The sequence below is a fragment of the Puma concolor genome, chromosome D4 (assembly GCF_028749965.1).
Source record: "Puma concolor isolate L17-30 chromosome D4, mPumCon1.1.hap2, whole genome shotgun sequence".
Lineage (NCBI taxonomy): Eukaryota > Metazoa > Chordata > Mammalia > Carnivora > Felidae > Puma > Puma concolor.
In genome coordinates, this window is record NC_141679.1 from 91251980 (window position 1) to 91275916 (window position 23937).

At 52.2% G+C, this 23937-nt stretch overlaps 1 protein-coding gene across 4 annotated transcripts in view; it reads right to left on the reverse strand.

The window, feature by feature from the left end:
- AK8 (adenylate kinase 8) overlaps nucleotides 1-23937 on the reverse strand; it is a 129990-nt gene that overhangs the window by 67076 nt on the left and 38977 nt on the right. For all 4 annotated transcript variants that reach the window (XM_086684383.1, XM_086684382.1, XM_086684381.1 and 1 more), the window contains 5 exons: nucleotides 17148-17229; nucleotides 16322-16393; nucleotides 15522-15722; nucleotides 12251-12382; nucleotides 4140-4229 (listed from right to left, as the gene is read on the reverse strand). In XM_086684383.1, the coding sequence (XP_086540509.1) occupies nucleotides 4140-4229; nucleotides 12251-12382; nucleotides 15522-15722; nucleotides 16322-16393; nucleotides 17148-17229 (577 nt within the window). The remainder of the gene's footprint in view (nucleotides 1-4139; nucleotides 4230-12250; nucleotides 12383-15521; nucleotides 15723-16321; nucleotides 16394-17147; nucleotides 17230-23937) is intronic.

The window sequence follows — 23937 nt, forward strand, 5'->3', positions numbered from 1 at the left end:
CATCTCATCTGGAGGCCGTGACCACCGGGAGTCACCAATGATCTAGGCAGAGTTGAGATCGAGTAGTTCCCACGCCTGACTTTGGGGAGAAAAAGCTCTGGCACGCACCGCCATCGGTCGTACTGGCAACAGAACCCATCGGCACCAACCATCGAATTTTAAACGCTTTGTAAACAGCTGAGAACGGATTTTTTTCCCCCCAAAACCCGGACTAGTTTTTACTTGTTTCGTACGCACGTAAAAGTGACAGGAGCTTCCCGGCAGCTGAGCCTGCGTGATTTAAGGCCCAACCCCGGCGCCCGGTGCCTGGGATGGAGGTTGCCTGCATAAAGGAGGCTGCGTGCAGACCCTGGGGGATAAATTTGTTGTGTTGTGGCTGCAGCTAGAGTCGGAATGAGTTTAGGAGGTCAGACCCGTATATCTCAGAGTCCAGGCCACAGAAGCAGCAGCTCCCGAGCCTTCTGTCCGCGGTGCGGTCGCCAAGAGCCTAGGATCAAGAGGTTTCGGACGAGCTCTGATAGGCCCCTGGGGTCCTCTGCCCAGTAAATGTGCAGAGATGGGAAAACAACACTTATTAATTTTGCTGCTGATTCAAAAGAAGGAGGTGTTGGCAGCACCTGTGAGGACAGAAGAGCACATAACCGAGTCTGCAGAGGTCACGCCTGGGACGTCACATCATGAGGCCCCGTGGGGGAGGGTGGGGGGGGGGGACTAAGAGGAAGTGGCTCCACGGGGGGGGGGGGGGGGAGACGGCATCTGGATCTACTCAGCCGCACTGGCGATGGCGGTGACGGTGACCACGAGGGTGGCGGAGAGGTGCCACGGTCAGAAAGCTGCCCGTCTCTGGGGCTTGGAGCACCAAGGTGAGTGGAGAGAGGGCAAGAGGCTGTGACGGCGGGGGTCCCAGGGAGAGCGGGCGGGAGGGGTGGCGGGCAGGCCAGCAGCCGGAAGCACAGGGCAGGGTCCCCAGCGCAGGCAGTGTGGTACCCAGAAGGGCACCGTCTGGTATGCGGGGTGGCGGGGTGAGTTTCTACAGCAGGGCGGCTGCGGGGTAAGATGCTCTGCCGGTGACATCTGCCGGTGACATCTGCCAGCTCTGCCCCAGGGTGATGAGGCCTCCGAGCCCTCGCAAGAGCCTCCGCCCCTTTAGCCGAGCTGGCTGAACCCTCTGGATTGCACACGTGTGGAGGAGTGGCCAGGTGCTCTCCGTGCTCCCAGGAATCGCTGCTGGCGCCCCGGGCAGAGACGTCTGAAAGGCGCCTAGGCTTTGAAGAGGGAAATTCGGATGCCTCGGCAGGCCCCCAAGAGCAACGGAAGAGTGATTATTCTCGTTCTGCTGGAATTCTGCCGACGGGTCACGGTGTAAGGGGACGTGCCTCGCTGCTCTCAGCGTCGGGGGGACACCTCGGAGCCCAGGGCAGCACCCGGGAGAGGAACTCTGCTCCCCTGCCCTCGGCCTCACTCTTCCCCAGAGAGGAGACGCATTCGTTGGACCGGCTCCGTCCTCCCGGCTCCCGGCCTCCAGCTGGCCGGCCCTCGTCCCCACTGTGCCCTCCCCACTCCTGCCTGCACTCAGTCAGGCTCCCCCCGGGGCAGGTCTGAGGCCAGTCGCCCCGTCCCCACCGCCAGGGCTGGGCCATTTATCAGGAGGAGGCATCTCCACGGGCTCGGCCCCAGACCTGGATGGGAGAAACCGTGTCCGGAAGCCCAAATGTGCCCTCACGGCCCTGCCACGTTCTCCACCCGAGGCCCGCAGAGAACTCTGGGTCGGCCCCCCAGTGGGCTCAGAAGTCAGCCCCTGCAGTGATTTGCAGAGAAGCCAGGCTGCGGTCGGCTGAGCGGAGCTTCCGTGTTCAGCGTGACCTTCCCTTCAAATCCGAGTTCGGTCGGAATCGTTTACACTGTCTTCTTCCTGTTTCAGCCGGTGGCGAGCGGACCCCCGACCTGGTGGCTCCAGCCCTGCTCCCGTGCCCACCCGGGCGCGTGGCTGTGTCTGCGGCTTCCGCACGGCCCGTAATGACACCTGGTTAGTGGCGTTGGGTGTAAACCCTGTCCGTTATCCCTGCGAGATTGGGATTAGTGAAACGCCAGAATTTATTGCTTCCGTTGAGAACACACAGCAGTGGCTGCTGTTGTGTCTTCAATTCTGTAGCGAGTGCAGAAGCACAGAGCTGCACGTCCAAATCAACAGGGTGCAGAGGGGACAACGAAGGGCGGAGCCTTGGCCACGGAGGCTGCCGGTCCCCCCAGCTTTACGGGGACAGGTGCCCTCAGTCTCTTTGGTGGTCACCAAAACTCCCCGAGACAAACAATAATTCTGCCTCTTGCCCACCACTGCAAACTGGGGGTTTGTTTTCAGTGGTCGGGGAGCGAGAGGTCTGACGGGGCACCAAGAGCTGGCTGTGAGGACGGAGGAAGGGCCTCTGGGAGCCCGAGCGGCGACGAAACAGACTCTCCCGGGAGCCTCCAGGGGAAATCGTGGCCCCATCACACCCTGGTTCTGGAATTCTGCCCTCTACAACTGCCCGGTAATAAATGCGTGTTGTTTAAAACCACTAAGCTTAGGGGCGCCGGGGTGGCTCAGTCGGTTAAGCGTCTGGCTTTGTCTCAGGTCATGATCTTGCGGTTCGCGAGTCGGAGCCCCGCGCCAGGCTCTGTGCTGACAGCTCAAAATAAAGAAATAAGCTTTAAAAATAGACAAAGTGATGTAAATTTGTTAATTCACTACATTTGCCCACTTGCCCGGCAAATGTTCTCTAGGGTGCTAAGAACCAGCAGCACCCACCCCGGTGGATGGGACATGGTGTTGCTGGAGGGAGACTGTGCCCGAGTGTGCCGGGCCCTCCACGGACCCGCCTGCCGCGTGCAGGTCGCTCTCCGACAGCCCGCCTGCCGGGCACGTGTGTGCGCGCCACATCCCGTGCGCCCACGGGAACCCTGCGACCCGGGGACTCCTGTCCCCAGCTCACCACTGAGGCCTTGGGCTCTGACGAGGGCTGCACGGCTCGCGGGGGCGGCTCGGGGGTCCAAACCAGACAGGGAGGTGCCAGCGCTCACACTGGCTTGCAGTCCTGCCTCGAGCTTCCTGCCTCCGCTCGATTTACACCCCAGTGACGCAGGAATGAACGGACTCCCTCTCTGCACAGATCACTGTGTCCAAAGGGTCTGACCGCACCTCACCTGACCCTCACCCTGGGGGACGGGGGCATCTTCTAAGGGGGGGGCTTGGGAGAGCCATGCCAGGACGGAGTCGCAGGTGTCCCCCCCCCAGCTGGCGGGTCAGGAGCAAACGGCCCGTCTCCTGTGCTCCCCTCCACCTACTCTGTCCGGAAGATGGTAGGGGACGGCAGTGAGCGATCCGCCGGGAGGGCGTCCTCGCCAACACACGCCCTCCCCCAAGTACGTGTTCACACACACTTGGGGGACGGCACAGAGGAACCACACCTGGTGCAGGGCAAGAAGATGTGGGTGCAGGGAATGCCCTGCCGCGGGGGTGGGGACACCGGGTCCGGAGGGGCTCAGACGTGAGGTGGCCACGTGGCCTTGCGGATCATCTTGGGCTCGGGAAATCGAAATAGAATGATCTCAAAGGTGCCCTTGCTGGGGGCTGACCGACAATGCTCTCAGACGGTACATCGCAGAAGGGCCTGGAAGGACGATGTGGCCCGGCCTCCCCCCTCGAAGCCCCCGAGGACCAGGGGCCGGTGGACCCTTGGATCCGCAAAGCTGTCTGAACCTTCTGGCTTTTGACTTCCGACTCAACCGGAATATTTGTCCGCAGTATTTCTGTATGGCCAGCAATAAAGCTGTGGGCAGCTCCGTGGCTCTCAATCTTAAGTGTCAGCAGTTACGAAAAGCATCCGTTCTCGAGGAACAGAAACAGCCCAAACCTCCAGGAATAACAAGTGGTGTCCACAACCCACCCCCCAAATCGGGACACGGCTGGAAGCCTGCGGGCCCTGCTGGTGAACGAACACAGAACCTCTGCTGTCAGGAAAGCCCAATTTCCATCTCGCAGCCACCTTTCTGGGGCTGAGCCCCCACCAGTGCTCATGAGCCCCACACGGAGCGATTTGCACCAGCCCCCCCCCCCCCCCCGAGCCCATATGGCTGTGGCAGTTGAGAGGAGTGTGACCTACCTGCCATCTTCTTTTGAAAATAGGGCTGGATGAGCTCGCCGACTTTTGACTTGTCTGCTACTGCCTCTTTCAACAGTTGCCCACAGTGGACTGGAGGAGAGAGGAACAGAAAGACACCCATGAAATTTTAAACAGAAGGAAGAATGAGAAAAAAAGAAGCCCCGGTGCCGCCTGCCAGGGGGGAGAAAAGGTCACTGAGAAAAAATATAAAAGGGTTTTTCTGAGGGTGGGGGTGTGTGTCCAAGTGAGAGCAAATATCAAAAAGGACCTGGGGAATAAAGAAGAAACCGAGGAGGACGGCTCGGAATGAAAAGGCATGTATCTGGCAGAGAACAGATTGAAAAGGGACGGTGCAGGGGCGCCTGGGTGGCTCGGTCGGTTGAGCGTCTGACTTCAGCTCAGGACATGATCTCACGGTTCGTGGGTTCGAGCCCCGCGTCGGGCTCTGTGCTGACGACTCGGAGCCTGGAGCCTGCTTTGGATTCTGTGTCTCCCTCTCTCTCTGCCCTTCCCCTGCTCATGTTCTGTCTCTCTCTCAGAAATGAATAAACATTAACAAATTAAAAAAAAACCAAAAACACCCCTAAAATGAACTGGGAAAGGTGAGTGTTTAAGGCAACAACCATCACCAAAGATTTATCCCTCAGTGACAATGTGCTTAATTTGCTGCGTGAAGGACAGCAGGGATCATATCCAAAGCAGCTGGCAGTGTCCCTCACTAAGGGAACACGGGTGACGACAAAGGCTGATGGTGTCTGAGACCTTCCTACGTACCTAGCAGTGTGCTGGGTATGCAAAGAGGTGGACCAAACCGTCCCGGGGTGCAGAGCCCTAGGCAGCCGAGCTGGGATTCAAACCCACGTCTGTGTGACATCAAACCCACGCTTGGCTTCCCGTTCTGGCCAGGAAGGAGTGGCAGATGTCGTGTGTACCCTCTGTCACAGAAAGCTGTAAAACTGGGGCACCTGGGTGGCTCAGTCGGTTAAGTGTCTGACTTTGGCTCAGGTCATGATCTCACGGTCCGTGAGTTCGAGCCCCGCGTCGGGCTCTGGGCTGACAGCTCAGAGCCTGGAGCCTGCTTTGGATCCTGTGTCTCCCTCTCTCTCTGCTCTCCCCCACTCACACTCTGTCTCTCTCTCTCTCTCTCCTCTCTCAAAAATAAATAAACATTAAAAAAAAAAAAAGGAAAAAAAAAGAAAGCTATAAAACTGAGCCAAAGATGGGAAACAGTTCTTTTCAGGCATTAGACCGCCGACTTCACAGCGCTGTGAACCCTGAGAGAAGGGAGACACCCAAGGGAGTCCCACCTTCACCCTGGATTTCTACTTACAAGCACTTTCCAGACCTTAGCACAGGAGAAAGGGAGCCAAACACAGCAGGGGGAAGCAAAGGCTGGGCCGAGGGCTGGAATTGGGGGAACGGGGTGATGGGGAGAAGGGAGCCATGCAGAGAAGGGCTTCAGAAATCCTCATGGGGACTCACTGGGGTCTTCGGTCAGTGCAAAGCAGCACCTGTGGCAGGTGAGAACCTATCCCTACCCGAGGCCTGGCAGAGAAAAGCCCCTGGGACGTTGTGAGCCAAGGGAGAGGCAGGGAGACGCTGCTGCTCTGACAGCCAGAGCGAGAGACCGTGTGACCGTGCCCGGCACCCAGTCACCTGAGGTTCTGGGTGCAGGGGTGGCAGGAGCCCACGACGTGCACACTTGGGGCTCACCTGAACAAAAACTAAAAGCCTCCACCGGATCAAGCTGATCCTGTAGTGAATTAACTGCCTATTAGCACTCAACTCTTTTTTTTTTTTTCATTTATTTTATTATTTTTTTTATTTTTTATTTTTTATTCTTTTTAATATGAAATTTATTGTCAAATTGATTTCCATACAACACCCAGTGCTCATCCCAACAGGTGCCCTGCTCAATGCCCATCACCTACTTTCCCCTCCCTCCCACCCCCCCATTATTATTTTTTTTTAGAGAGAGCTGGGGAGAGGCGCAGAGAGAGAATCCCAAGCAGACTCCTCACTTAGCACTGATGTGGGGCTCGATCCCATGACCCAGGGATCACGACCTGAGCCAAACTCCAGAGTTGGACGCTCAACCAACTGAGCCCCGCCAGGCGTTCCTAGCACTCAACTTTTAACTTACTGTTCTTTTAAAATTTTTTTAATGTTTATTTATTTTTGAGAGCAAGGGAAAGTGAGCATGAGCGGGGGAGGGGCAAAGAGAGAGGGAGACACAGAATCCAAAGCAGGCTCCAGGCTCTGAGCTGTCAGCCCAGAGCCCGACGCGGGGCTCGAAACCACAAACCGCGAGATCATGACCTGAGCCGAAGTCGGACGCTTAACCGGCTGAACCACCCAGGCGCCCCTTAACTTACTGCTCTTAAAGCAGAACCACACAATCCAGACTCTCAGCAATGTGAGAACCACGACGTCTAGCATCTAATGAAAAACTACTTGAGATGCAAAGACCCATCAATCAGGAAAGTGTGACCCCTACAAAGAGAGAAAACAGGCTATAGAATCAGATCAAGAGGTGACCTGGGTGTCAGAATAAGCACACGAGAACTGAAACCAACTCTCGTTGATATATTTATAATTGTAAAGGGAAAGACAGTTGAAGTGGGTGAGCAGCTGGGGAATCTCAGCAGAGAAATGGAACCTATATAAAAGAACCAGATGCAAATTCTAGAAACTGGAAAATACAATATCTTAAGTGGAAAACATCATTGGATAGGTTGCAATCCATGAAGCGGAAGACAGGAAGACAGGTCATACAGTATCCAAACCAAAGCAAAGAGGAAGTAAAGGGAGGCCCGGAAAAAAAGACTAGAACCTCAGAGACCTGGAGGGCGGTACCAGTCAGTGTCACGTACATGCAATCAGAGTTCCAGAAAGGAGGGAGAGGGAAGGGAGGGAGTGGTGACACAGAGAGGCAGAAAAATACATTTGAGAAAATAATGGCAAGAGTGTCTCAAAATCTGATGAAAAATATTTCAAAATTTGATGAAAAACATCAATCCACAGATCGGAGAATCTCTCAGACCCAACCAGAATAAACCCAAAGTAAACCACACCTTGACACATCATAGTTGAGTTTCTGAAAAGTAAAGACAAAGAGAAACTAGTTAGCGCAGCTGGGTGGGGAGACGCTCTATACATGGGGGAACAATGATAAAAATAACCCAAGTTCTCATCCGAGGCAACGCGGGCCGTAAGACAACGGAATGCCGTGTTTAAAGCGCGAAGAGGAAAGCCTGTCAGCATAGATTTCTATGTGCAGCAGGAACATCCTTCAAGAATGAAGGTGCAATACAGACATTTTCAGACAGATGAAAGCGGAATTTGTCGCCAGCAGACGTGCACTACAAGAAATGTTAAAGGAAGTTCTTTAGGCGGAAAGAGAGTGATAGCGGGTGGAAATTTAGACCTAAACAAAAAAGGGTTGATATGTGTAGGTATATCACAGGACCTTTCCCCTTCATGCTTTCATAGAAAGAAAGAAAGAAAGAAAGAAAGAAAGAAAGAAAGAAAGAAAGAAAGAAAGAAAGAAAGAAAGAAAGAAAGAAAGAAAGAGAGAGAAAGAAAGAAAGAGAGAAAGAAAGAAATGGAGAGAGAGAGAGAGAGAGAGAGAGAGAGAAAGAAAGAAAGAAAACCAAGTGACCAAAGCAAAAATAATTATAATATACTGTAGAGTTTATAACATGGGGAAGTAAAATGTACGACAAAAAAATAGCACAAAGGACGGGAGCAAGGTAAATGGAAATACAGCACCGTAGGCTCTTGTATTATACACAAAGAGGTAGAGCATTAATTCAAGGCAGACTGTGACAAGTGAATGATGCTCTGTGACCCCTAGAGCAGCCATGAGCAAAAGAAAGCAAAGACATATAGCTAAAAAGGCAACAGAGGAAATGAAATGGATTGCTAAAAAGCACTGGGTTAATCCAACAGTTGGCAGGAAAGCAGAAACAAAGAAGAGGTAACAGAAGACAAAACACCCAGGACAGGAGGCTTGACACCATACTGAAAACTACTTAAAATGGAAATGTACTGAACATCTCAATTGAAGGATGAAAATGTCAGACTGCATTAAAAAAAAAAAAGCAGGATACAATTATATGCTGTGTACAAGTCACATATTTTGAATGGAAGACACAGATGATTTAAAAGAGAAAAGACAGGGGGCGCCTGGGTGGCTCAGTCGGTGAAGCGTCCGACTTCGGCTCAGGTCATGATCTCACGGTTTGTGGGGTTGAGCCCCGAGTAGGGCTCTGTGCTGACAGCGCAGAGCCTGGAGCCTGCTTCGGATTCTGTGTCTCCCTCTCAATCTCTGCCCCTCCTTTGCTCTTGCTCTGTCTCTCTCTGTCTCTCTCAGACATAAATAAACATTAAAAAAAATCAAAAGAAAAAAGAATATATACCATACAGATACTAATCATAAGAGAGTGGCTATGTTAGTATCAGATGAAGTAGACTCCAAGAAGATAAGTGTTACCGGAGACAGGGGAGCGTTTCCTAACCATAAAGCGGTCATGTCATCAAGAAGACACAGCAGGGGGCGCCTGGGTGGCTCAGTCGGTGAAGCGTCCGACTTCGGCTCAGGTCATGATCTCGCGGTTTGTGGTTTCGAGCCCCGCGTCGGGCTCTGTGCTGACAGCACAGATCCCGCTTCAGATCCTCTGTCTCCCTTTCTGTCTCCCCTCCCTCCCTCACTCACATGGCTCTCTCTCTCTCAAAAATACATAAATAAACACTTTAAAAAAAAAGGATACATTTTAAAAAGTATCTTTGAAGAAGAAGAAGAAGAAGAAGAAGAAGAAGAAGAAGAAGAAGAGAAGAAGAAGAAGAAGAAGAAGAAGAAGAAGAAGAAGAAGAAGAAGAGGAGGAAGAAGAAAAAGGAGGAGGGGGAGGGGAGGGGGAGGGGGAGAAGACAACGATGATGACGACACAGCAGTCCTCAGCATACATGCTCCCAGAAACGGAGCTTCAAATAACATGTAGCAGAAACCGGCAGAGCAGAGACTCACCCACAGGCAGAGCTGGGGATTTCAACAGATCCCTTTTGGTAACTAAACAATAGCAGTGAGAAACCATGAAGGACACGGAAGAACTGAACAACCCTATCAGACATCTTCTCCTAATTGACATTTGTGGAGCACTGCCTCCTACAATGCCAGAACACATATTCTCTTCTAGTGCACGTGGAATTCACCACGCTGAGCCACAAAAAAGTATCAGTACATCTCAAAGGACTGAAATCGTACAAGGTAGGTTCTCTGAGCACAGAGGAATTAGAAATCGATACTTCCCCTGCCCCACAAACCTGGAAAACTCCCAAATATTTGGAAATTAAGCAATACACTTCTACATCATACACAAGTCAAAAAAGAAACCACAAGGCAGATGAGAAAATGTTTTGAACCAAATGATAAAACACAACACATTAAAATTCTGTGAGATGCAGCTAAAGAAGTGCTTAGAGGAAAATGCGTAGTGTTCAGTGCTTGTATTAGGAAAGAATGGTTTAAAGCCCCTGCCTCGCTTCACGATGTCCCATGAAGAAAACCCTGTAATAATCTTCTCTCTCCTAACGGGTCCCGGGACCAAGGCTGGGGACACGTTCCGACCTGGAACTAGGTTGGACAGCCTTGCTTGCTCCCCTCTCCCAGCCTGGTCGTGCACCCGGATCCATACATTCCTCTCTGGTTCTTTCTACATCTTCCCTGTCTGCGTGCCAATAAAGGGCACCGCATAGAGCGGGGACTCAATGAGGGCGATTATGACATTGGAATAAAATTCTTCACGGTTGTCTCTGGTTAGAAAATTCACGCTCGCTACAAAAAGAAAAAATCAGAATTGTAGAACATGCCACTCCACAGAGACAGCCAGTTTGGCGTATGCATGTTCCTTCTGATGTTTTCTGAGCATACACTAACACACATTGTAAACGGAAAGGAGATCATCCCCTGAACACTGTTGAGCGACTGGCTCTCCACCCCCTCTCTCATTTAACAATATATCACGAACATCAAGTCACTTTACAGGTTTCTTTTCAATAGCTGCCCCTTCACGTTGATTCATCATTAAATAATTAATGCTCCAGTGTATGGGTTTCCCACAGCTTACTTAATTATCCCCCTTATTAACACAGTTCGGGGTCGCCTCTCTTCCAGCATGCACCCTCACATCTCTTGTTCGACATCTGAGTGCTTCGGTAGAATAAAACCCACGGAGTGAAATCGCTGGGCCAGAGCATGCGCACAGTTCACATGTGACCCCACGGTGCCTGCTGTCTTTCAAAAAGTGCCTTTTTATACTCTCAACCAATTGTGAACACGAGTGTTCCAATCAACCCTGTTGGAGCGAACGTTGGTTTGTTTGCTTGTTCAGAGCTGTTTGCCCACAACCGAAGAGCCGGGAAATGGGGACATGAGAGCCGAGCCAGGGGGTGGCCACAGGGGACCCCGCCGTTCCCTGAGCTCTGGATGCAGATGGGCCTCACGGGGTCTTGTACTTATCAAGAACGCCTTCGAGAAACGCGAACTTTCTGAGTTAGCTGGATTAGCAGAAAAGGCCCCCACATGGCTCTTTAGCTACAAAACAGAAACTGTGATGAGCTTGCTCCGATCTTCCGTTTGGGAAAAAATCTAGGCCTATGATTTCATTTTTCATGATTGGTCCGTGGAAAGCAATGTGAATTTAAATACGTTTTTCCTGAATGACTCTGTTTGTGTAAACAAAATCCGGCATAGTGACAACGGTTTCCGTGAGGCCTGGCGCTCTACCACTGTTGAGGCTTTCGGAGCCGCCCTCGGCCGCTCACGCTGTTCCAGGCCTTCGTACGACAGTCCCCTTGATAAACACGTGGGTGCAGCGGCCAACAGACTGGTGCTCGCTCTCGGCAAAGACACCACAACCGTAGCTGCAAATTGAGCCTTGTAATAAGTCAAGAGGTAAAACCTAAAGAACAAGTTACCTGAATAATTTGTTTTGTTTTGTTGTTGTTGTTGTTTTCAAATCAGTGCAAGCCAAAGCATTTTTCACCCTAAGGTATCCAGAGTGCCTTTCCGTACTCATCAAATCAGAGCACTGCCGTTTGGTATTTTCACGAGGCTACTAGTACGACTATTTTTCATTACTAAACAGAACAATCGCTCCGCTCCCTATCTTCACGTCCCGGGTAGGATTTTCGTCGCTGATTCCTGGCTAGTCTCAGTGGCTTTGGAACTTTACGTTAGAGGCCACCTACTTGAAAGGCGTTTTCGTTTGAAACTTGATCCTTCTGGGCTGGTATATGTACATCCGTGCTTGTTTGTATACATAGATATTTGCGGGGCGTATCTGCAGGATTTGGAGATGTATATATGCGTATTTTACATTTGGGGCGCGGGTCTCGTTTTTCCTTCACAGCTAGAGGTTACTCGGGCTTGCGGAGCATTTATCAGAAGCGGCGGTGGCGGTGAGGGCGGCCCTTTCGCTCCTGGCAGCTGCATTGTTGTCTGTTCCGCTTTTTCCTCCTTTCTGGCCTTTATCCCCCTGAAGGGAGGCTGGCATCCGAGACCGCCGGGGGCCACCTCGGGACAGGCCCGGAGAACCGATTTCAGTATTTCCCTCTCCTCCTGGTAAAATATTTATTGAAACTGTACGAGCTTTCGAGAAGCCTTCCTCTGGTTCAGAAACTGTTTGCCCGTAAACCCGCTGGCCTGGGCTGGGGAGCCAAACGGGACCGGAGAAAATAAATCCGCAGCAGAGCTCCAGATTATGCGAGAGCTGTGGCTTCCGGGGAGACTGCAGGGGCCGGAGGAAGCGCCCCTGGTGCAGAGCACAGAGAAACCACTGCTCCCAAGGAGTGAAATATGATGACTAGAAAATGCATGGGCTCTTTGGGCGGCGGACGTGTTTTTATTGGTTAATGTTTTTATGGCCATATTCTCTGTGAGGAACCATCCCCGCGAAGACGGACCTGAAAACTGTTGATGGCAGAGAGCAAGAAAGAGAAGCAACACTGACCTCCTTCTCACCACCCCCACAAGGTGGGAAGGCTTGGGAGGGCAGTGGGGGAAGGGGGGCGGGGGCAGGTTCTGGAAACAGGGCGCAGCCGGGGCACTCACCGTTGACGAGGCCGTATTTCTGGGCCAGGAGGGCAGCCTGCAGACGTTTCCCACTGCCCACGGGCCCGCAAAGCAGCACCCGCGGGGTGAACGGGGCATTAGATCGATGGCTGGTTTGGGCATAGGTCAGAGCTGGAAAGAGAGGATAATGGGGATAGTAAACTCAGGTCCTAAAGGAAGGGAAACCAGCTTAAGGCACCTGCGCTCACGCTCTTAAGAACAGCGACGATTTCTCCCGTTTACAGCTGCGTGGAAACCCCCTGGGCGGCTGCCAGCCGCCAGCCGCCAGCCGCCACGGGGCGAAGCTGTGGGGAAGGAAATCCGCTTCAGGCCTGGGCACTAAGGCAGAGGGGGGCAGGGGATCCAGAGAAGCCACCTCCGAAGCACTGTCCACCCTGCGGTTCCTCTAACACCTGCGCTTCCCTCCTGGTCGACGGGGGGGGCTGGTCCCAGCACACAGGATGCACAAGGTTGGGTTGGGATGTTTCCACGCTGACCCTGGGCCGAGCCTCTAGCCTGAAGCTTGGAACCGGGCGTCTCCCAGTGTCAGATCTAGACTTTGATAAATGCATCAGGCCTGGAGGGGGCCTCGTGTCCGGGGACTTCTAAAGGGCACGGGTAGAGAATAACTTGCGGCTGCGCTCCAGTGACACCAACTTCATTGGGAGTCTCCAAAGAGACAGTGACCAAATAGGTCCCAGGAGTGGGCAGATGTGGGTGCACGGCTGGCCCGTGGTACGCCCTGGCATTTGATGAACAAAGAGGGGGAGGCACGGGGGCCAGCGTCTCCAATACTCTGGCGACTCAACAGCAAACCAGGTCACCCCTGACCTGAGCACGGGGGAGGGGCTGTGCAAGCAGCCGAGGAGGCCATTACAGGGCAGCTTGGCACCTGCTGATGCCGAGGGCCGGTGCCAGCTCCCCAGCCACCCATATCAGAACAGGTCTTCCTCTCTAGCCTTGCCTCCTGCCAGGGACCCAGACCGTCCTGCGTAGGGTCGGCCACGGACGGCCCTCTGGTGGCTGTCCTGCCTTTGGATGGATTTAGCTCTAGCAAGGGGCTGAGCCAACACGCGGCCTTTAGGGACCCAGCCACCCCCGAAACCAGGGTGTGCCAACTGCGTGCTCGTGGCATTTTGGGCACGTTCCTGGTCCAGGGGTTTGGGCACACCCACCAGGTGCCAGTGGCCCACTTCCAAGTTGTGACAACCACCAATGTCCCCAGGATGGAAGTGGGGGGCCCATGAGAAGCCCTGGGATGTTCATTGTATGAATTTTGACCTCTCAAATCTTTGTAGGATTTTTTTAACTGGAAGGATCGTTCTAGAGACCACAACTCCCCCCTTCTTTGGAGATCGAGGCACAGGTAAGTTAACCGACTGTCGTAAAGGTGGTGATTCTAACTGTCTTCATGACAACGTCATACCTACCAGCGTGTGTTAAACACTAAGCTAAACAAACACTCTGCGGACTTCGTCTTATTCGATGGGTGCAGCATTCCCACGAGAGATGTGTTATGTTCTTGCCCCATTTTACCGGGAGCTGGCAGGGCTGGGGCGATGCTCCCAAACCTGCGGCTGGGGTGACATTTTCAGCCCCTGAGAATAAGCTGGAGGCCATTCAAGCAAGGCCCCTCCAGCCTCAGAACTTCCTAGATCCACGGCCATCTGAAATGCACAGACACTACGGGCAGAGAAGCCTGCTTACAAATGATGCTTAATTTACAGTAAATAACTAAGTTAATTAGAAGTAATGATCCCCCAGACAGTCTCAACATCTAATTATTCTTTTTAAAAATATGTGGTTGCTGGATGCACTGCAGAGAGATTAAAAAAACAACACAGAATTCCGCACTCCAATTTTCAATGTATCTGTCTGCATTATTAATTAATAATAATTAATATTCAGACACTCACATTTTTATTTACAATTCCAGGCATGAATTCTTTATGAACGATCATCTGAACTTTTAAATTTAATTAAGTGATTTGGAAGTAATTAATGTGTAAATTCAGAACCGTGCCATAAGATAAATGTAGTGGCTGTTTATCTTCAGAGTGCAGTGTAGATTACTAAAGACCCTTCTGAGATGCAAAATCACTGGAAAACCGTAAGGTGTCCACAGCCCGGCTTGTAAAGTGGAGACATTTTCTAGACATCCACCCGTTGGTTGATTGACCTCCTCAGGGAGCGAGGCCGCTGTCCCTGGGCTGTGAGTCCAGCAAAGTCCACGGGCAGGTGGGGGCCAGGGGAACTGCCAGGCCAGGGAGCTCAGAAGCCCTTCCCCCACAAAACAAAACTTTTCTTAAAGAGATTTGAGGGAATGCGCCCCAAAAGGCCATTGTCGGCTATCAAGTGTCTCAGATCTCTGTGCTGGCATTTTTATTGTGTCATTTCCTCAGCATTGCCTAGGAGGGGATAATCGGATGCGGACACACTTCTGAATGATAATTCAGCTGCTCTGGGATCGAACTAGTCTAATTTCCCTGGCCTTCTTGGACAGGATGCCAAGGCCCGACAGCAATGAGGTGTGATGTTTACTGAGTGCCTCTCCGCACCCGTGCTGGGCTCGCGGCTATGGAGATGTGATTTGCAGACTCCCATGTAATTCTCACCCAAGCCTGGGAGGAAGACAAGATTTCTGTTCCCACTTCAGGGATGACAAAACTGAGGCCAAGAGGGGTACAAGGGTGGCCGGAGACTGCCCGGATGACGTGTGGTGGGGACGACGTGTGAACACAGGGCCCCCGGCCCCGACGTCTCCAGGCTCAACCTTCACCCTCCTCCACACGGCTGTGCGCACACATGCACCTGCTTCAGGTGCTTTCTATGGACCTTTGTCACTGCTCCAATGACAGTGCAGTGGGCGGGGGTGGGGCCACTTCCCCTGCTCTGCATGGACTCACAACCCCTGAGTTGTGTTGCCCGGTTTGTGTGTGTGTGTGTGTGTGTGTGTGTGTGTGTGGTGGCCGTGGGTTCTGTGCGCATGTCTGTTTTAATTTTTACAAACTTTCTCTTCCTTCTCCCTCACCCCCAGGGCCAAACTTCTTGCCCCCGCTGTCCCTCCCGCCCCACCCCCTCATTATCAAATCTGCTGGCCACGCCGATCGTAGAACGTTATTAGCCCAGGGAACCTAGGCCGTCCAGGACTTGACTCCCAGGGTCTCCAGCACATCCTGGTCCCTGGCATCACTGCCACATTAAGGGACCCTAGGACGGGAGGGTCACGGACGGCCAAGGTGCCTGGGAAACCCACCGCCTGTGTGTTTACCCTGGTAGAAGACGTCCATGCACGGCTGGTCGGCGCTGATGACTTTCAGGATCTTGGGGTAAGCCGGAAGGATCCTGATGATGTTCCTGTGGTATTCCAGCAGCTTCCGTGCCGTCTCCAGCTCTGAGATGCCCTCTGGCACCACCAGCCGGTTCTGGATTTCCGCTTCGGGGGGCCAGTCAAAGGTGGTGTGATAAATCTCTGCAAGGGGACAGGCACGTGGTTAGAGTCACCCGCAGGGGGCCGCCGAGGCCGCCAGGGCATCTGGCCGGGGGGCTTGCCGTCCAGGGGGCCGAAGTCTGGGAGCCCGCCCGGAGCCATGCGGATGCGCTTTGCCTCCGGAGCTGCTCTGACATCTCTGTTAACGATAACAAAACGCCGAGGGTTCTCAGCACGGCGGGAAGGGCGGCCACGACTTCGGAGCACGTGCTCCGAGCCGGGCACTCTGACGGACCCCACCCGCACACGCTCGTCTTCACAGCCATCCGATCACAAGGCACGGGTCACCCCGTGTCCAGGTGAGAAAACCGAGTCTCGAAAGGGGCGGGGCCAGAGTCCACAAACCCAGGTCTGTCTGCTGCCCCGACTCCTCCAGGCCGGGGCTTACCATCTCCCACGGGTCTAGCCCAGCCCGCCACACTGGAGCACGTGCCCGCCTGTGCGGCCCCCGTGTGGCCCTCTGCGGGCACCCCGAGCGGAGAAGGGCTCAGTAAATGGGGGGTGGGGCTGTCAGTCACTCCAACCGATCACTGACCACCTCTGAAACCCCATGGAGCGGGCAGGGGGTGGAGACATCCTACCTCCCGTCTGAGGGTCGATTCTCTTCCCCAAGTTTCTCTCAATCAGGACGGTGTCTGGAGAGCTCAGCACAACTGGACAGAGAAGGGAGAGAGCACAACCAGGCAGGTTGGGCGGCGGGTCCCAGACACTTGAATCTCGGGGGCTGATAACCTGTCTTGCGTCTCTCTTGCTATGTAACGACCACCCCCGACGTTCCCTTAGAGAGGTCTGCTCAGCACCCAACCGCGAAGGCACAGTCTCAGGCCAGCGGACAGCCCACACTTGAACGTCTCCTCTAACAGTTTTCACGGTAACAACGCGATGAGCAACGTCTTGGTGGGAATGCTCTTGCCACATTTTGGATTATTTCCTAAAGAGAGCTTCTCAGAGGTGGGATTCCCGGAACAAGGAACCGCCAGGGTCAAAACAAAACTCCATTTTTCTTACTTAAAAATTTTTTTTAATGTTTAGTCATTTTGAGAGAGAGAGAGAGGGAGACAGACATGAGTGAGGGCGGGGCAGAGAGAGGGAGACACAGAACTCAAAGCAGGCTCTGGGCTCCGAGCTGTCAGTACAGAGCCCAACGTGGGGCCTGAACCCATGAACCGTGAGATCATGACCTGAGCCAAAGTTGGACGCTTAACTGACTGAGACACCCAGGCAGCCCTAAAACTCCATTTTTCTGAGAGCGATCCCCAAAGGCCTTTAGCTTTATAAAATTCAACTGTGCTGTCCTTTTTCCTGCTGGGTCCTGGCTGGTGCAGGGCTGAGGGTGGGCACTGGGACTGGGCAATACAGAGCAGGGCATTCCCTTCTGGGGTCTGGGGACAGCCACAGGCTACTCACTGACGTGTCTGGGGGTGATCCCGAGGGTCTGGATCATCAGGGCCTGCTCCCGAGTTTCAGGAATGCCATCCAGAATCCAGCCCTAGGCAGAGAATTGAGAGGTACTCATCTATCTTTACTTTTTAGATTTTTTTTTTTTGGAATTATAAAAGGAATATAATAGTGTTATTTAAAAAAACTGGAACTTTTTTTTTTTAATTTTTTTTTTAACGTTTATTTATTTTTGAGACAGAGAGAGACAGAGCATGAACGGGGGAGGGTCAGAGAGAGGGAGACACAGAATCCGAAACAGGCTCCAGGCTCTGAGCTGTCAGCACAGAGCCCGACGCGGGGCTTGAACTCACGAACCGTGAGATCATGACCTGAGCCCAAGTCGGCCGCTCAACCGACTGAGCCACCCAGGCGCCCCAAAAAACTGGAACTTTTAAGACAAAAGAAAGTAAATGTTTCTGATAGCCACATCATCCACCTTAACAAGTACTCTTCTATTGTTATATTCCCTTCTTTTTTTTTAATGTTTACTTATTTTCAGAGAGAGAGAGAGAGAGAGAGAGAGAGTGGGAGGGGTGGACAGAGGATCCCAAGCAGGCCCTGCGCTGACAACGGTGAGCCCGACACGGGGCTGGAACTCATGAACCCTGAGATCATGACCTGAGCCAAAGGTGACTACACACTCAACTGAGCCACTCAGGTGTCCCTATTACATTCCCTTCTGAATCCTACATTTGTGACCATAATCACAACATACATATTTTGTGTCCTAATTTTTTCCATCACACCTCACAGCCACCAAAGCACTTTCTCAAATAGGCACGCCTGCCCATTGCCACCATTTTCAGTGTCTGCCACATTCTGCCCAATGAACATGCCACAGTTGCTTAAACATGCCCACGAGAGAACATTTCAACTGCTAGCGATTCTTGCCATCATAAATAACGCTGTGATGAATGGTGCTGTGCCTATGGCTCTTTCCACATTGTGGATTCTTTCTTTTTTTTTTTTTTTATTAAAAAAGTTTTTTTTAATGTTTATTTTTGAGAGAGCAAGAGACAGAGCATGAGCGGGGAGGGACAGAGAGAGAGAGAGAGAGAGAGAGGGAGACAGAATCCGCAGCAGGCTCCAAGCTCTGAGCTGTCAGCACAGAGTCCGACACGGGGCTCGAACTCACCAACCACGAGATCATGACCTGAGCTGAAGTCGGACACTCAACAGACTGAACCCCCCAGGCGCCCCTCTTTCTTAAAGAGGGTTTCTCAGATGAGAGATCCTGGGAGAAGGAATCGCTTGAGTCCAAACAAAACCCCACTTTTCTTAAGAACAAGCCCCAAGTCTTGGAGCAGTAAGAGAACTGAGTTCAAGTTTCTGTTCTGTGGCTAACTTGTTCCAGGGCTGAAATCCCTCAGGCTCCAGCCCCTTCTGGGTACATACAGTGAGGGAACTGGTCTAGAACATTTATCTTTATGAACCATGTAAGTCCAATTGTGAAAGAAACACACGACTGCTGGATGTGATGTGGAGGATGCCAAGTCACTGGTAACACCACCGGCCGAGACTAGCCACTGTTGACACTTTGTTGTAGCTCCTTCCAGCCTTCAGTGACTGGCATCTTTTTCCTGGCAGGAAAAGGAATCACACTGGGCATACTGTCTTGTGGCCTGTACTTTTCATACAGCAAAAACATTTCTGGAACATTTTCCCATGTGACAAAATGCTCCCCTTCCGGAAGTTTCCACAGCTGCCGGGCAGGAGGTGAACTGACCTGACAAACGTTAACCAATCCCATATTGTTGTTGATTTAGTTTCAGTCCTGTTTTTCACCATTATTTTTAAAAACGCTGTAAGTGTATCCTGAGGCACACAGAATATTCTGGAAATAGATTTCTAACAGTCAACACCCTCTTTTATGACTTGATACATTCCGCCATGTTGCTCTACAGAACTGCCCTGACCAGCGTAGGAATCCAATAGCAGGTCACTTGTTGCCTGTACCTTCGTCAATGTCGGGCATTATCTTGGGGGGGGAAATCTGTCCAGCAAAGTAGAGTATGCCATTGCTGCTTTAATTTACGTCTCCTTGATCGTTAGTGAGGTTCCATATTTTTTCCACATGTTTATCGGTAATTGAATTTTTTTTTCTTTTGCAAAATGTCAATTCATACTATCTAGCGAGTTTCCTCTTGGGGTTTCATCCTTTTATTTATTCACAAGAGCTCTTTACATAAGAAGAATGAACCTATTTTGGCAAACACTACCACAGACCCTTTGAGGCAAACAATGTTGCCGATATTTTTTGCAGATTGTCTTTGACTTTCTAAATTTTGTGTGGGGGGCTGTTTTTTACCACATAAATTTTTGGCCAAATCAACTAGTGCCTCTATGCCTTCATTAATTTCTTAAATTATGCAGGAAAGCACTCAGCCTCCGGAACCCTGGTTTCTAGAACCAATGAAGCAAAAGTGCAAAAAAAAAATTTAACAGCCTTTTCTTGATCTGGTGTTGTATGGATGTGCAAAAAGGCCTTGCTCACGGCAGAGGCCCGTAAATATTCACTTGCATTTAAATTATGTTCTCTCAGGCTACCTGGGTGGCTCAGTCCGTTAAGCGTCTGGCTTTGGTTTAGGTCACCGTCTCACAGTCTGTGAGTTCAAGCCCCACATTGGTCTCTGTGCTGACAGCTCAGAGCCTGGAGCCTGCTTTGGAGTCTGTGTCCCCCTTTCTCCCCACCCCACCCCTGCTTGTGCTCTGTCTCTCTCTGTCTTTCAAAAATGAATAAACATAAAAAAAAAAATTTTTTAACACATTTAAAAAAAATTTTTTTAAATGTTTATTATTGAGAAAGAGAGACACAGAGCATGAGCAGGGGAGGGGCAGAGAGAGGAGGAGACACAGAATCTGAAGCAGGCTCCAGGCTCCGAGCCGTCAGCCCAGAGCCCGACGCGGGGCTCAAACCCACAGACTGTGAGATCATGACCTGAGCTGAAGTCGGAGGCTTAACCACTGAGCCACCCAGGTGCCCCTTTTTAACAAAATTTTTTTTTTTAATTGTTTTTTTTTTCAACGTTTATTTATTTTTGGGACAGAGAGAGACAGAGCATGAACGGGGAAGGGGCAGAGAGAGAGGGAGACACAGAATCGGAAACAGGCTCCAGGCTCTGAGCCATCAGCCCAGAGCCCGACGAGGGGCTCGAACTCACGGACCGCGAGATCGTGACCTGGCTGAAGTCGGACGCCAACCGACTGCGCCACCCAGGCTCCCCTTAACAAATTTTTTAAAGTAATCTCTACGCCCGACGTGGGGCTCGAACTGAGGACCCTGCGATCAGGAGTCACATGCTCCACTGACCGTGCCAGCTGGGCACCCCTGGAATGACATTAAATGTGTAAATAAATTCATGAAGAGTTGACAGTCTCACAGTATCAATACCTTATCTTCCCTTTTGTCTAAACTGTTGTTTTATGTCCCTCAGCAATGTTCACATTAAACAACTTCTGAAGTCCTTTCAAGTCCTGGGAGTCTAGAGTTACACACACACCCACAGATACTTTTTAATGGCTTCGATCTGATGTCCCGATACAAAGTGAGCTTTGGAAGAATTGAAACAAAGCAGGAAACCCTTGGAGCCTCCACTCAGTAGCGAGGGGGTCAGGTGGCCACCCCGGAAAGCCACAGTCTCTGACACTGGCTCTCAGGAGGGGACCCCCACCAGAGACCCTCCCCCTCCCCCGTGTCATCAGGAGAACTTGGTTGCTTGAAGGTCAGAGGATGGACTTTTGGGGGTGAACTCAGACTCAAGGTCCTTTACAACCCACAACACCTGATTTCCACCACACCGCATGTTCCTAAAAACGGAGCTAACCAGAAAAGGGCCTGCATTTCTTCAATATTAAAATATTTAGGTTCCAAAGGCCTCCGCTGACAGTTAAAAAAAAAAAAACACGAAACAAATTTACAGAGTAAAGAGTGCTGAAAAAAATCAGGCATGCCTTCATTAATTTCTTAAATTATGCAGGAAAGCGCTCAGCCTCCGGAACCCGGGTTTCTAGAACTAATGAAGCAAAAGTGCAAAAAAAATTTTAACAGCCTTTTGCTCCCTCAAGTCCTTGTTAGAGCCGGCCTAGAGCCAGGCTGCGGCCCTTAAGAAGAACAAACACCTCAGATGTGCACCTGCCATGGGAGTCGGGAGTCGCGACGTCTGCGAGCTCCCGGCTCGCAGCTCTGGAAGCCAAACCAAAATTTTCTGAACTTGAGCTACGTTCAGACCCCCTCAGTTTTTCTTTATTTGGGGGGGGGGGTAGGGGCTGGGGGCCCACCGATCGCCTCTTCTGGTACGGGGCCGGGCAGGGGGCTGCTGGGGACTGTTTCGAGTTCCTTTTTGAAGCTGGGAGAAGGTTGGAGCTCCGGCTCTGCTCAGCACCGAGAAAGACCTCGGCGTTTAATATTGCATTACCGAGCAATCATTATCATCTCGCCCATAAATTGCAGCTGATATCAGTATGTGGTCCAGAGCTTTTAGAACTATTCAGGGGAACAGCTCTCACCGACTTCTCGCTGGAAGAGAGCGGGCCTACCAATTACACAGGAAAAGTGTAGCAAAATGACGAACATCTCCCTAATTAGCCTGGCCTCACTCGTGCGTCATTCTGGGGCGGATGTGACATTTTTAAAAGAGGGTGGGGGGGGGGGGCTCTGAAGGGAACCCCAGGCCACCGGCTCCCCGGGGTTGCTCTCCCAGACTCAGGGGGATGGTGTGATCACCCAGGTCCTAAGGTCCCCAAGGGACCCCTTAGGGCAGCACGCACGCGCTCTGTGGCAAAGGCAGCCATGGAGATTCCTCATCCCCCCGGAACCCCAGTCAGTCCTCCCCGGGAAGGAAGGGTGGTGACCGAGGCCTCCGTATCACGGGGTGTAGGTCCCGGGGCATCCTCAAGATGGAAACCCCGGGCGGGGCACTGAGCTCTTGCATTTATACAAATGTGGGCAACTACCCAGTTGCAAAATGGACCACGCTTTCGGGGGGTAGGTGGGCGGGGGGGAGGGACACTGCCATTTTGGCCGAGAGCAACTTAATGGCCACCGACTCTGGCAAAGCAAGAAGTCATAAATCAGTCAATAGCGCCCGGCCGGTGCCATGATGGCACACGCTCGTTAGGTTCGTGGGTCCGACTACCAGGAGTGGCTGAGCGCGGAGGTATCCGTCAGTCCCTAATTAGAATACATTATCCGTCTTCCTGACACTTCAGTGAAATGTCTATTCCGCTCTGGAGCCTCAGCTTTGTTCAGAGCAGGTTAATTGATATTCTGATGCCTTCGCTCGCCATACCCCCGTGGCTCGGTTCTGTTTTATCACACATCAAAAAGGCCGTATGCTCAGGGCACCCCATGCACCAGCACAGAGCCGGAGGTCTGCACAGCTGCGAGGGGTACGGTATCACAGGAGGGACAAGCACCGAGCAGATGTCACGGATGAGAAAAAAAAAAAAGGGGGAGTGAACGGAGCCAGCCAGCCTGGGGAACTTGGCGAGGCCCAGCGGAGCGCGGCCCGACGCGGAGCGGGCTGTCCTGCTCTGTGTGAACACTGGCCTTCTCTGCCCTCCTGACTATTATTAAAGCACAATTAGCAACTCCGCTCGGTAAAACGCCCGCCCTCCGGGCCCTCTGCCTTTCCGATGCCTCGTCCCCCGCTCCCCTCCCCTCCCCTCCCCCCTCCGCCAAAGTCCCCCTGGGAGGCCCCCTTGCCGGCTCCCCGCTCCAAGTGGAGACCGTACCAGACCATCCCTGGAGCCGAGTGCTGATTCCTCGCGGTCCTGAGGGGGCGATCTGAGGCTGCAGATTTGGACTTGACGAATCAGATTCACTCAGCTCCAAGTCTGAACCAGGGGAAGCATCAAAAGATCACCACAGGCCCACCAGCTACCCCTCTTTTTTTATTTTTTTTTCCCCAATGAAATATGATGTGATTTCCCAACATATAAAAGAAGGAGAAAGGAGAGACGGTACCAGCCAGAAAGAAATGCATCTGAGAAGGTCGAGTTTGGGAAACTGACGTGTCCCAAAGGCGACCCGAGAGAACAGGAAGACCGTTTTGATGAACGGACGAAAGCTGGAATCAAACTGCCTCAGTAGCAGTTCCTTTGGTTTATACAAAACCACGGGCACCTTCGGTCTGCCGTGTACTCTTAGGACGCCTTCCGTATCCAGCTCACCCGAAAGATGGCCGGCGAGGACTTTTGTTTCCAAGTTGAGCCTCAAACAATATGCAGCCCCTGCTGGCATTCCTGACCCCACTCGAGTATACGCATGCAGCAGGGCAGGTCGTTCCTTAACTCGCTCCTCCTGGCCGGCCCTGCCTCCAGCAAGGCGTGCCCCGGGCTTTGCCTAGCCTTCTGTGCACAGCCTAGCAGCAGGGCACGTGCTCAAAGGGGCACGCAGGGGCGACCGCTCTAAATAACCGACAGGGTCCATCCCACCGTTGTTCATCAGCGACACAAGCGTGGCATTTCGCACAAACATGCGGATCCGGGCCAGCTGGTAGTCCTAGGTCTGCAGGTGAAAAGCCAGAGAGCTCCAGGGGGTTAAAAACTGGGACAGCACAGACGCGACTGTTCCCAAATAGCTAAAAAAGATATTTTAAAGTCGAATTTACGTTAAATGTCCCTGGCGCCCCCAAAGATCCCCTGCAGAGGAAAACCCAGTTTGAAGACCACCCTGTTCCGTCCCCAGACGGACCAGTCCCATCCCACCCCCCCTCCCCCTCCCCACGAGGCTGGGATGCCACTGAGGCAGCCCATT